Source organism: Oncorhynchus masou, chromosome 25, assembly GCF_036934945.1.
Source record: "Oncorhynchus masou masou isolate Uvic2021 chromosome 25, UVic_Omas_1.1, whole genome shotgun sequence".
Lineage (NCBI taxonomy): Eukaryota > Metazoa > Chordata > Actinopteri > Salmoniformes > Salmonidae > Oncorhynchus > Oncorhynchus masou.
In genome coordinates, this window is record NC_088236.1 from 26146439 (window position 1) to 26159900 (window position 13462).

Sequence of the window (13462 nt, forward strand, 5' to 3'; positions counted from 1 at the left end):
GGGAGACAATAGAGGGTTTGATGAGCTAGAATCAACATAGACATTTACTTGACAGAAAGGTCAATATAATATGAAGCAGCTTGGGAAAGCCCTGCAATCAAACCAAAATAAAATGCTTAGCGTATAGGGTCTGACAGAAACAACTATAGCTATAAACAGTGATATGGCGAGTGATACGGATATGGCATAGAGGCTAAAACATATGCATGAGCACCAGTGTTCTCCTTGTCTCATTCAACAGCCACGCTGTTATAGGAGAGCTCTAAAATTGCTGGCAAACTAACAATGTCCACAAATTAGCCTACACTCCAAACCATAATAGTCCATCCACTGTCAACAAAAACATGACACTCAGAGAGAATGAAGCTTAATGAAGCCTAATCCAGCCCAGTCAACCCCAACACGGAGTGCAAGGTCCTCTCCCTTAACTAGCAATGTCTTACCAAGAATCAAAACGTGGCCCTGATGTTATTATATTCCTTCTGTGCAGCACCTTGTGAGATGTGACTTTACTAGAGGTGTTGAAAGAGGTGACACGGTCATAATGATGCATGCGGCTGCCACATGGGACGATCAGGCGTGGTGGCCGATGGGACAGGGTCACCCTCCCATCACTGATCTTGGGTCAGGAGCTGAAGGACAGAAAGAAGCAAGAAAGACACAGAAACAGACAGAGAGAAAGAAAGAGAAAGGGGAAAGCACAGAGAGGGCTTTCTTTGTAACTATCACCATGTACACACACACACACACACCCTCTACCTCCTAGCCTCACCCTTTCCTCATGCACTCTCTTTCACTCGCTTTCCTATTCTCCCTCTCTTCAGCAGTCTTCCTTTCAGTCTCTCTATCCAGGCCCCATTGTGGGCCTCTCCTAGTCTTTCGTTGCCAGGACAGAGAAGAGGGAGAGTGGGAGCTCAGCAGGACCAAAACAACAACAACAACAATAACATGACCTACAGCTACAGCTACAGTCAATTGGAATCCCAAGAGTCAAATAACAACAAACCAGTTCCTGGGCAGAGAATCAAACACCAGCCAATCTCTATCTGATGATTTGACAGCCTATGCCTATGTAGCTCTGGTGGCCTTCTTAGGGAGTTTTCACCATCTCAGAGGCTGCCAAAGAAACTGTGGGGCCGGGAAAGGGAGATAAGTCATTAAGATGAAACAGATGAAAAAGGGCATTTCTCCATCTAGATTCAGCTGCTGTTATACAACCAAGAGGATGCAGAGTTTTTAAACAGTCCCTCACATTAGGCTCTCCTCAGTGAAACACATTTCCTTAGTGTTGCCAATGAGAGTGAATGCCACATGTTGAATCAGAGCTATGGAGAACTTGCCGTGAAAGAATCCCAAAAAATGTACATGTTTAAGGGGAAGTAAGTCATTTCAGAAACATGTAGATTCCTTACTTACAAACCACAGCTGCTAATCCCAATAAAACTACATAATGTTTTGAAGTTGACTTTCCTAGTAATCTGTCATCTCTCTTTCCTCAACAAACCAGAGCAATGTTTTGACTGAAACACTTCCCGAGTATACATGCTTCCTGTGATGTTGTGGTGTTCTGAGAACAGCTTTTTAAAGGGTTGTTTTAAAGGGTTGTTCAGAGGTATTCAACAGTTTACTAAGCCCATTATGGCCATCTGATCTAACTTGGATGTTATTGGACCACATCAAACCCAAGACTTTCAAATTAATTTAATTTCCAAGTACATAATATGCATTTCCTAGAGAAACACCAATTAGATGTAACATGTACGTTAAAGGACTACTTTAGAGTTACTCTATTTCTCAGATCCACTGATGCATAGAACATGTAAACACAGGATTATGGGTAGAGGTTTCAACCCTCCACAGCGGCACTTCAACTGAGCTCAGAGGAAAGAACTGCCTATTGCCTATACTGTATGTACTGTACATGTATATTTACTGTGAACCGCAAGGCCAATTGCAGCCATTGCACATTCCTTTAGATTTCATTACGGTCATGTCAAACAGATGCTGAGAAACAAAGTTTTAATGAAGCAGAGAAACATAGCTGAGCCAAGGGAGATATGACTAGGGATATTTCCATGTAAAAGGGCCCATGAGAACCAACATGGGAAGTTCAGAGGAGCAGATCAAACGAAAGCTCCGGTGCCTTGCAAAAGTATTCATCCCCCTTGGCGTTTTTTCCTATTTTGCTGCATTACAACCTGCAATTTAAATACATTTTTATTTGAATTTCATGTAATGGACATACACAAATAGTCCAAATTAGTGAAGTGAAAAAAAATAACTTTTTTCAAAAAATAAAATCAAAACAAACAAACTGAAAAGTTGTGCGTGAAGTCACATAATTAGTTAAATAATGTCCAATTGTGTGCAATCTAAGTGTCACATGATCTCAGTATATCTGTTCTGAAAGGCTCCAGAGTCTGCAACATCACTAAGCAAGAGGCACCATGAAGACCAAGGAGCTCTCCAAACAGGATAGGTTGTGGAGAAGTACAGATCAGGGTTGGATTATAAAAAAATATCAGAAACTTTAAACATCTCACGGAGCATCATTAAATCTTTTTTTTTTAATTGAAAGAATATGGCACCACAACAAACCTGCCAAGAGAGGGCCGCCCACCAAAACTCACGGTCCAGGCAAGGAGGGCATTAATCAGAGAGGCAACAAAGAGACCAAAGATAATCCTGAAGGAGCTGCAAAGCTCCACAGTGGAGACTGGGGTATCTTCCCATAGGACCACTTTAAGCAGTACACTCCACATAGCTGGGATTTACGAAGTGTGGCCAGAAAAAAAGCCATTGCTTAAGGAAAAAAATAAGCAAACACATTTGGTGTTCACCTAAAGGCATGAGAGAGACTCCCCAAACATATGGAAGAAGGTACTCTGGTCAGATGAGACTAAAATGTAGCTTTTTGGTCATCAAGGAAAACGCTATGTCTGGTGCAAACCCAACACCGCATCACTCTGAGAACCCCATCCCCACAGTGAAGCAAAGTGGTGGTAGCATCATGCTGTGGGATGTTTTTCATTGGCAGGGACTGAGAATGTGGTCAGAATTGAAGGAATGAAGATGACGCTAAATACAGGGAAATTCTTGAGGGAAACCTGTTTCATTCTTCCAGAGATTTGAGACTGGGACGGAGGTTAACCTTCCAGCAGGGCAATAACCGTAAGCATACTGCTAAAGCAACACTCAAGTGGTTTAAGGGGAAACATTTAAATGTCTTGAAATGGCCTAGTCAAAGCCCAGACCTCAATCCAATTGAGAATCTGTGGTATGACTTAAAGATTGCTCTACACCAGCGGAACCCATCCAACTTGAAGGAGCTGGAGCAGTTTTGCCTTGAAGAATGGGCAAAAATCCCAGTGGCTAGATGTGCCAAGCTTATAGAGACAAACCCCAAGAGACTTGCAGCTGTAATTGCTGCAAAAGGTGGCTCTACAAAGTATTGACTTTGCAGTGGTGAATAGTTATGCACGTTTAAGTTCTGTTTTTTTGTGTTATTTCTTGTTTGTTTCACAATACAAGATATTTTGTATCTTCAAAGTGGAGGCATGTTGTGTAAATAAAATAATACAAACCCCCCCAAAATCTTTTAATTCCTGGTTATAAAGCAACAAAATAGGAAAAATGCCAAGGAGGGTGAATACTTTCACAAGCCACTGTAGGAGTCTGCGTTTTTTGGAAATTAAGGCATATATGCATTTTTCTGGAATACGCAAAGGCTTTGATTTCTGGTCAAACAGATGGAAAATGGGTCTTAGAAAACATCTACCAGAGAAAGTCTTAAAAGGTATTAGAAATACATCAAAACACAATAATATAGAAGTAAAGCCCCCTGCCAACTAATATAAACACATATTTATTTTAGTATAATTTGTTTAAGAAACATTACCTTGTATTTCCTTTACCAAAAACCCACATATCTTTAAGGTATTTTCTACATTTGAGGAAGGAGGATAATGAAAGTCCACAGAAGTAACAAAGGTAGACCTATCAATTAGTTGCTGTTTTTACTGATATCAATTTTGTTTGAGTGATTTAACTCAAAATTCTGTTCCCAAATCAGTTATGTTAAGCTGATAACTGTTTTCTTTCTGTCATCTGGTGGTCAAAGCAAAAGTTTGAAAAGTCTGGACAAGCCCTCCCACCCGCTCTCTCAAATTAATGTCTTCCGTCTCTTACTGACACCTACCCATCAGCCCCCGCTCTTTCCATTTACTGTAACCGTCATCCTCACCCACTAAGCACCGACCGACACCGGATGTTACTGGACGTTGAAAAGTAGTTGAAATTTGTTCAGTCCGCTCTGGCCTTGATTTCAACAACCACCGATGTCTGGACCAGCCTTAATTTGGGTCAAACATAGTTTTCCATGATTGGTTGAGATTTGCTTCGGTCTGGACCAAATCTGAACCAATGATAGAGGTCTTTGTTTAACAAGTTTGGAAAGCACAGTATATATATTACATTACAGTAAATAAAATGTAGATTATAGCTCAGTACAGTCATGTACTGTACAGTGCAGTAAAATAGAGTTCCGTACAGTACACAGTTGAGCACACTAGAGTTGAGTATACTATAATGTACTGTACTGCACTCTACTGAGCTGTACTTAGATGTCCAAACTTGTGAAACATAGACGTCTATGATTGGTTCAGATTTGGTCCAGTCCAACCAAATTTGGTCTCGTTTGGTGGCAGAGCTCATTTAAATAATAGCCAGTGCATAGCATAATACCCAAATATGCAAAGGAAGATATTGGTGTGTACCTATCACCATGAAGAGACTGGCATTCATATCCATAATTATGTATTTCTGTGTCGTACAGACCCATCATGAAATTTCACAATTCTGTTAACGGGTGCAAATCCACTTACTGTAGTTCAATAACCAAAACAGATTGTTTCAAAACTCAACGTGTCATGTCATAGCTGACACCCCATTCTTTCTTCAAACATCTTTTCACGTTAAACTCTTAAATATTTGTTCCGAATTTTGGAAAACATGCTCACATAAACGGAGGGAGATTTGACAAATTCTGATACCAAACTTTGCAGTTCTTCCAGTGTTTGCGTTTTTGTAAAAATTTCAGTGTAAATAGTTAAATGTAGTCCTTGTGCATAGAGTTGTATGGTTTGTTAAACTTTTAAATAAAAGGTTTTTGTTTTGGCATACGTTTTCAATCTCAGCGCAAGTCCGTTACTGTGCAACTGCCCAAATACACAACTGCTGATGGTTCAGCCTGCCCAGTCAAAAGGGGTCAAACACAGCCCCAGGCAAAGACTCAGACTGTAAGTTCTAGGACAACAGGCACCTTCAGAACCACCTGTTTCCTGGTGGAAATCAAGGCCAGCAGTATTGGTATTTACCCAAGTAGAAAAGTAAACTGATAAACTCTGATTATTCCGGCGCTCAAAGTCTGATTATGCTGGTGCTCAAAGAAAGGAATGGTTGTCATGGGAGACGAATCTTCAGCTCCAGTCTGGATGTGTAAACAACCAACAATGCAACACAAAACAATCTTCTATGGGAAGTTTTTGTCCATGCTATCCTGGATTCCTTGGAATGTTGCAACTCTCACATTACGCCATTGAAGTTGAAGTTAAAAATTGTTAAGATAAATGGTATTAACTGATGGTCAACTTACACTATATGACCAAAAGTATGTGGACACCTGCTCATTGTACATCTCATGTTCTTCCACACCGATCTTGACAAACAGCCTACATCGTTGTCACCATATTACCTAAAGTAATGCCATAGTCAAAATAGCTAATAAAACTAATGGGTTAGTAAACCTGCTACAATCATGCAGTAACATTACAGTGTACAGTCAGTAAGCAGTTTAGCACTTACACCGGCAGCCTCGGTGTCAATAAATGAGTCAAAACCAAAAGCTTACCTTGACTTGAAAGAGTTCCAGTGTTGTGTTGGATAGTCATAGCCAGTTAGCTAACATAGCATCTCTTTGTGTGAGCAGGGTGTTTGAGTAGGCTAAACTAGCTAGCTGCATTTGCTAGCTAAGTAAGTGAAACTGAAAATAAATGACACTATCTTGCAAAGGGTCATTCTGGAAGAAATTAATTTGTTCAAAACTGTTAAACTATTGTCTCTCTCTGAGTCAACTACTCACCCCATTTTATGCACTGCAAGCTAGCTGGAGCTTATGCTTTCAGTACTAGCTTCATTCTCTGATCCTTTGATTGAGTGGACAAAACGTCAGTTCATGCTGCAAGAGCGCTGATTGGTTGGAGGACGTCCCCCAGAAGTTGCAATAAATTCTGTACAAGTCTATGGAAGGGGGTGAGAACCATGAACCTCCTAGGTTTTGTATTGAAGTCAATGTACCCAGAGGAGGACGGAAGCTAGCCATCCTCTGGCTACACCATGGTTATACCCTACAGAGTGATGTTGAGGCTATTGTAGACCTTCATTGCAAAATAATGTGTTTTAATCAATTATATTTAGTATATTTTTTATCTTATAAAAGGAAATGTTTTTTGTGTTTCACTGAGGAAGATAGTCCTCCCCTTCCTTCTCTGAAGACCCTCCACTTATGTCATTGTATGCTGTAGCGTTAAGATTTCCCTTCACTGGAACTAAGGGGCTAGCCCAAAGAATGAAAAACAGCTCTAGACCATTATTCCTCCTCCACCAAACTTTACAGTTGGCACTATGCAGTCGGGCAGGTAGCGTTCTCCTGGCATCTGCCAAACCCAGATTTGTTCATCGGAATGCCAGATGGTGAAGCGTGATTCACCACTCCAGAAAATGCATTTCCACTGCTCCAGAGTCCAACGGCGGCGAAACTTACACCACTCCAGCCAACGCTTGGCATTGTGCATGGTGATCTTATGCTTGGAAACCCATTTCCTGAAGCTCCCGATGAACAGTTATTGTGCTGACGTTGCTTCCAGAGAAAGTTTGGAACTCTGTAGTGAGTGTTGCATTCGAGGACAGACGATTTTTATGCGCTACACGCTTCAGCACTCACCTTCTGTGAGCATGTGTGGCCTACCACTTTGTGGCTGAGCCGCTGTTGCTCCAAAACATTTCCACTTCACAATAACAGCACTTACAGTTGACCGGGGCAGCTCTAGCAGGGTAGAAATTTTACGCACTGACTTGTTGGAAAGGTGGCATCCTATGGCGGTGCCACATTGAAAGTTACTGAGCTCTTCAGTAAGGCCATTCTACTGCCAATGTTTGTCTATGGAGATTGCATGGCGGTGTGCTCAATTTTACACAGCTGTCAGCAACGGGTGTGGCTGAAATAGCCAAATCCATTAATTTGAAGGGGTGTCCACATTTTTTTAATAGTTAATGTTCAAATACACGGAAGGCAGAAAAGAAGATTAAATGAAAAAAAGAAACAGCTCAGAGGGAGGATGACTGATATGAAGAAGGGTCACACAAAACACAAAAACAGTCAGGAGCAAAGTGCAAGATTTCATTATAAAAACTCAACACTGCTAGCTCTGTACCAGGACATCTAAAGCCAATGTTCCACCTCTTCAACTGCCACATAAGGACAAGGCACCCCAGTCAGTCAGTCAGCCAGCCAGTCAGATAGTAAGTGTCAGACAGCAGTGGTTTAAAGTGCTGAAAAAAAGTGCGGAGACCTTTGTGTTATGTAATCGTGTTTCAAATGAGACTCACGTAACTGCTATTATGGCCCTATCTATCCATCAGTCCTCCAGTATGGAGTAGTACAGTGTGACTGTCTAACGATGCTCTCTGACTCAGGAGTATGCTCAAACCTTTAAGGCTGCGGATTGCAGAAACATTTTATTGATTGTAACTGTCCACTTATTCTTCCTGCATACAGGCAGAATTCAGACCAGTCACTCGCCAAAGTCTAAAGTAAGAATAGTCTTTGGATCTCTCATGCCTATTACAACTAAATGTTCCCTCTAAGCTGCACACGCCGCACATTTGAAATATCAGCGCGCAGAGAGAAGCACGTTGGGCAGAACGCAGAGTAGGATTCTATTGCATTGACAGGCACGACTCATACTCTACACAAACCGTTGCGCCATAACCAATCAGAGCTGCAGTAGGCCTATATGCAAATAGACCATTGCCATACAGTGCATTCGGAAAGATTTCAGACCCATTACTTTTTCCACATTTTGTTACTTTACAGCCTTATTCTAAAATGAAGTAAATAGCTTTTTTTCTTCTCATCAATCTACACACAATACCCCATAATGGCAAAGTGAAAAAACTGAAATATCACATTTACATAAGTATTCAGACCCTTTACTCAGTACTTTGTTGAAGCTCCTTTGGCAGTGATTACAGCCTCGAGTCTTCTTGGATATGACGCTACAAGCTTGGCACACCTGTATTTGGGGAGTTTCTCCCATTCTTCTCTACAGATCCTCTGAAGCTCTGCCAGGTTGGATGGGGAGTGTCGCTGCATAGCTATTTTCAGGTCTCTCCAGAAATGTTTGATTGGGTTCAAGTCCGGCCCACTCAAGGACATTTAGAGACTTGTCCCGAAGCACTCCTGTGTTGTCTTGACTGTGTGCTTCGGGTCGTTGTCCTGTTGGAAGGTAAACCTTCGCCCCAGTCTGAGCGCTCTGGAGCAGGCTTTCATCAAGAGTCTCTCTGTACATTGCACCGTTCATCTTTCCTTTGATCCTGATTATTCTCCCAGTCCCTGCCCCTTAAAAACATCCCCACAGCATGATGCTGCCACCACCATGCTTCACCGTAGGGATAGTGCCAGGTTTCTTCTAGACATGATGCTTAGCATTCAAGCCAAAGAATTCAATCTTAGTTTCATCACACCAGAGAATATTGTTTCTCATGGTCTGAGAGTCCTTTAGGTGCCTTTTGGCAAACTCCAAGTGGGCTGTCATGTTCCTTTTACTGAGGAGTGGCTTCTAATCTGGCCACTCTACCATAAAGGCCTGATTGGTAGAGTGCTGCAGAGATGGGAGAACCTACCAGAAAGGCAACCATCTCAACAGAGGAACTTTGCAGCTCTGTTAGAGTGACTATAGGGTTCTTGGTCACCTCCCTGACCAAGGCCCTTCTCCCCCGATTGCTCAGTTTGGCTGGGCGGCCAGCTCTTGGAAGTGTCTTGGTGGTTCAAAACTTCTTCCATGTAAGAATGGAGGCCACTGTGTTCTTGGGGACCTTCAATGCTGCATACATTTTTTTGATAACCTTTCCCAGATGTGTGCCTCAACACAATCCTGTCTCGGAGCTCTATGGACAATTCCTCCGACCTCATGGCTTGGTCTTTTCTCTGACATGCACGGTCAACTATGTGACCTTATATAGACAGATGTGTGCCTTTCCAAATCATGGCCAATCAATTGAATTTAGCACAGATGGACTCCAATCAAGTTGTAGAAACATCTCAATGATGATGAATGGAAATAGGACGCACCTGAGCTCAATTTCAAGTATCATAGCAAAGGATCTAACAACTTATGTAAATAAGGTATGTTTTATATTCTTTATACATTTGCAAAAATGTCTAAAAACCTGATTTCACATTTTCATTATGAGGTATTGTGTGTAGATTGACAAAGCAAAACCTTTATTTAATCCATTTTAGAATAAGGCTGTTACGTAACAAAATGTGGAAAAAGGAAGGGGTCTGAATACTTTCCGAATGCACTGAATGTGGTAGCAATTGAGCTGGGGCCAAGGTCAGACAGAACAAGTCAAATGAGTCTGTGGGAACACATACATGCCACTCCAGTCCCTTTCCAGCTGGAAAATATGACATAATGTCTCAGGGAGGCCTGACTCTGCTATGACAAGCCTTCTGTCAGAATGAGGACAGGGACAGAACCAGACGGCACATGGGTGTTGCTATGGCGATAATTTGTCGAAGGGGACAAGATTTGCATGAGCTGCTTTCCCATTCAAACTCACAGTGGCACACTAACCTTGAGCTGGCCAACTCCACCTCACAGTCAAATCAGCAGGAAACAGGAAGCTCATCAGGACTCATGGACCCAATTTTCTCCATGACACCGCATTAGTTTTGCAGTGTAAGGTTTCCATAATGAATCAATTTTTCTCCATGACACCTTGTGACTGTTCCAAAGCAATGTAAGGTGTCTATGATGAGAGGGGCAGAGTGATTGTGTTTGCAAAACTGGTGACAAGATGTTTTGGGTGGGCTATGCAAAACACTGAGCTAATGGACAGAGCTTGTTCAACAAACCTGCTTAAACCAGATGAGTTCTAAGACATCCAATTTGTGGAAAACATCTCCCGACACTGTTTATTTGAACCTAGCCTCATGTAATGAATGTGGAATGGTAAATCAGGCCTGTGTGATGAGTAATCTTGCCTGAGACCTGAAGACTGGTTTTAGCTCCTTGAGCTAATGACTAGGCTTTAGCTCAGCGGGCTAGCAGTCTAGTGGTATGCAGTTGACTCGGGTTTAACCCCCACCAGTCACACACGGTTGCTGGAGACACGGATTCCAGGTAGTTCACTGTTGACTAGAAGAAACCCGTAGAGGAAACAACACCCTGTTGAGCTGTTTATGTTCCCAACACTATGCCCACAACAGAGACCAACATGTCTGTGTGGTCGTGTCTGCTTCCTTGAGGGCTGAATCGAAGCCCTTGTTTTGCACAGTCTTCCAGTTAACCTTCCTACAGCATGATCACATCCTCTGTGTGTGCAGATCTGTGTATGTATGTATGTATGTATGTATGTATGTATGTATGTATGTATGTATGTATGCCACTCAGAGGGTAAATGGGAAGACAAAATATTTCAGTGCCTTTAAACGAGGTATGGTAGTAAGTGCCAGGCGCACCGGTTTGAGTGTGTCAACAACTGCAAAGCTGCTGGGTTTTTCATGATCAACAGTTTCCCCTATGTATCAAGAATGGTGCACCACCCAAAGGACTTCCAGCCAACGGCAGGCCACTGGTCGAAAACGGGTCATTGATGAAAGAGGACAAAGGAGGCTGACACGAATTGTGCATAGCAACAGACAGGCGACATAGTCAACTGTCTGTCCAGTACAACATTGGTGCCCAAAGACACATAAAAGAATGCATAACTCGTTGTACCTTGACACAAATGGGGTGTGGCAGCCGACGACCTAAGAGTTCCACTTCTTTCAGAAAAAACAAGAAACTGCGGTTGCAATGGGCTAAGCAACAAACATTGAAGAAATTAGACTGGCGCCCATAGCAGCAGCCAACCTCACAGTTTGTCAAACACACACCTCAACACTACACTCACATTTATACTGAGATGCTGGCTCAATGAGCACATAACAGTAAAGTAACTAGCTACTGTATATAATCTAGAATAGCTGTTAATAACAGCTTTGATAGAGTTAGCAATAGGACAGTTTTTCAGTAGCCTTTTGCATTTTGGATGTTAAATAGAAAACATTGTGTGCAATGTTTTTTCATTTTTCGGTAGGGACCCTTTGAAATGAAATTGAGTCCGGTTGTAAAAGAACGGGCATTGCGCAAATTCTGTGATGATTATTTTCAGAGAAATAAAAAAGGAGTTGTGTGTAACAAAAGTTCCCTGTTGTTCAAGTTCAATAGCCTACTGTAAATAAAACAAATCACATCATAGAGGTGACCTACTAAGTATTTCACAGAGCAGTGTGTGAACTTTTCACAAGAATGGTAAACAAACAAACAAACATTTGACCAACTGGGGACCTTTTGTTAGTCCCCACAAGGAAAAAGGCTATTTCTAGGAGGGTTAGAGTTAAGGTTACAATTAGTGTTAGGCTTAGGGGTTAAACGTTAGATTTAAGGTTAAGGTTTTAGGGTTAGGGTAAGGTCTAGGGGTTAGGAAAAATAAGATTTTGAATGGGAATCAATTGTTTGTCGCCACAAGATTAGTTAAACAAGACTAAGTGTGTGTGTGTGTGTGTGTGTGTGTGTGTGTGTGTGTGTGTGTGTGTGTCCCTGAGGACGCCAGGTGTTGAAATGCCCCAGGCTTCTCAGAGTCCTTGTCCTTGGAACAATGAGAAAGGTCTCCAACCCAGCCAATGTTGACAAAATAATTGGTCTCAGTAAATTGGTAGGCTTATTTTCCAGAAATCAACAACAGGAATGGGCTATTCAGCACAAACCCTATGTGATCATCAATAAGAGGCAGGCAATTCCATGTTAAGAGTGTTGCTGAGACTCATATTTTTTTACTTTAAAATGTATGTCAAACAAAAAACAATTATTACAAAGTTAAACAAACCATGCAACTCTATGTACATTGCACAATGACTACTTTGAAACATTTCCATGGAAACGTTTACAGAAACACATTTACTTGCAGAATTAGTGTAGAAGGAAAGTTGGGTAAAATGATGGTTTGTGCTGTCATTCTGTTAACATCACTTTAACCGTGGAATTGCACCAGTCTAGCCAATTTATCACCAATGGTAAATTGTCAACTGCACTGTGTTCAAGAACTGACCACTTTCATGTCGCAAACTCACAATATTTCAAGTTAACCCCAAGCTAGGTGCCACTTCCCCGCAATATTACGTAATTTCACTTTCCTGAATAAACTGTGTTTCTCAAAATAGGGCGAGGATGTTGATAAGAACACAACACCAGAAAATCTAATTGCCAATAGCCTGCACAAGCAAACACTTCGGTGCACCCCGATTACCTTGAATACAGCTGCAGTCTGGCAAGGTTTACTGCCAGCTCTTGATGTGAGGTAGCAGCGTATTCTGTTATTAATATTAATACAAATTAGTCTGACTGATTCTTCGACTGAGAAAAACACCTTCGCCAAGCAATTGCTGAAACGTCATCCCCATGTCACCTGACCAATATTGTCAATTTCAAATCGATAGCTCAATGGACAGGTAAATACAGAATTCTCGTTATCATGAATAACACCTCAATCTTACCAGCTGTTCGCCCTCGTTTGTGAAGCGAAGTACACCGATTGATTGACGTTGATTTTATCTTTCTGTGGGATTACAGGGAGTATTCCAGTCCCGGGTAGCAATATTTACGAGAGAGCGAGCGAGCAATTGTGAGTGCGGCTCCCTGTGTAACCTAGTTTATGCTGTAGCCTACTGACAGAGAGGGGTAGGCTTGGTTACACATGTCTCATTCTCTGCCTCTCAGCATAACCAGACATTGTGCACCAACAACCTACTCTGATGTGATGCAGAACTAGAATCAGCTAGCCATCTACAGGGCAGTTATGGTAATGTTAGGCTGCAAAATATTTGATTTTCACCACTGATCTGCCACTTGCAGTACGGTGCATTTATTATGGCAAATAACGCCTTTTAGTGGCTGAGAACGACTGTCACATTTGTCTGCTAACAAAGTTGTACAATTCAATGGCTGTCATTTCCATAACCCAACTAAAACCCACAGAGAATATGCATAGGCACAGTTGACGAGGAAAAACTCCCTAGGTCAGAAGAAACCTTTAGAAGAACCAGACGCTGGGGGGAGACAGTTGCTTGTTGTTGTTG

At 41.9% G+C, this 13462-nt stretch overlaps 1 protein-coding gene across 5 annotated transcripts in view; it reads right to left on the reverse strand.

Annotated features, from left to right (window-relative positions):
- The window catches only part of LOC135513981 (phosphatidylinositol 4-phosphate 5-kinase type-1 beta-like), a 78707-nt gene extending 65604 nt beyond the window's left edge, over positions 1 to 13103 (reverse strand). For 2 of the 5 annotated variants that reach the window (XM_064937050.1, XM_064937048.1), the window contains exon 1: positions 12881 to 13102. Coding sequence is in view for 1 of the 5 variants with exons in the window: in XM_064937047.1 (XP_064793119.1) it covers positions 494 to 553 (60 nt within the window). In the remaining 4 variants the exon portion in view is untranslated. Of the gene's footprint in view, positions 1 to 443; positions 633 to 12880 lie in introns of those variants that run through there. The other 3 variants (XM_064937047.1, XM_064937051.1, XM_064937049.1) reach the window with 3 other exon arrangements.
- Between the last annotated feature and the right edge of the window lie 359 nt (positions 13104 to 13462).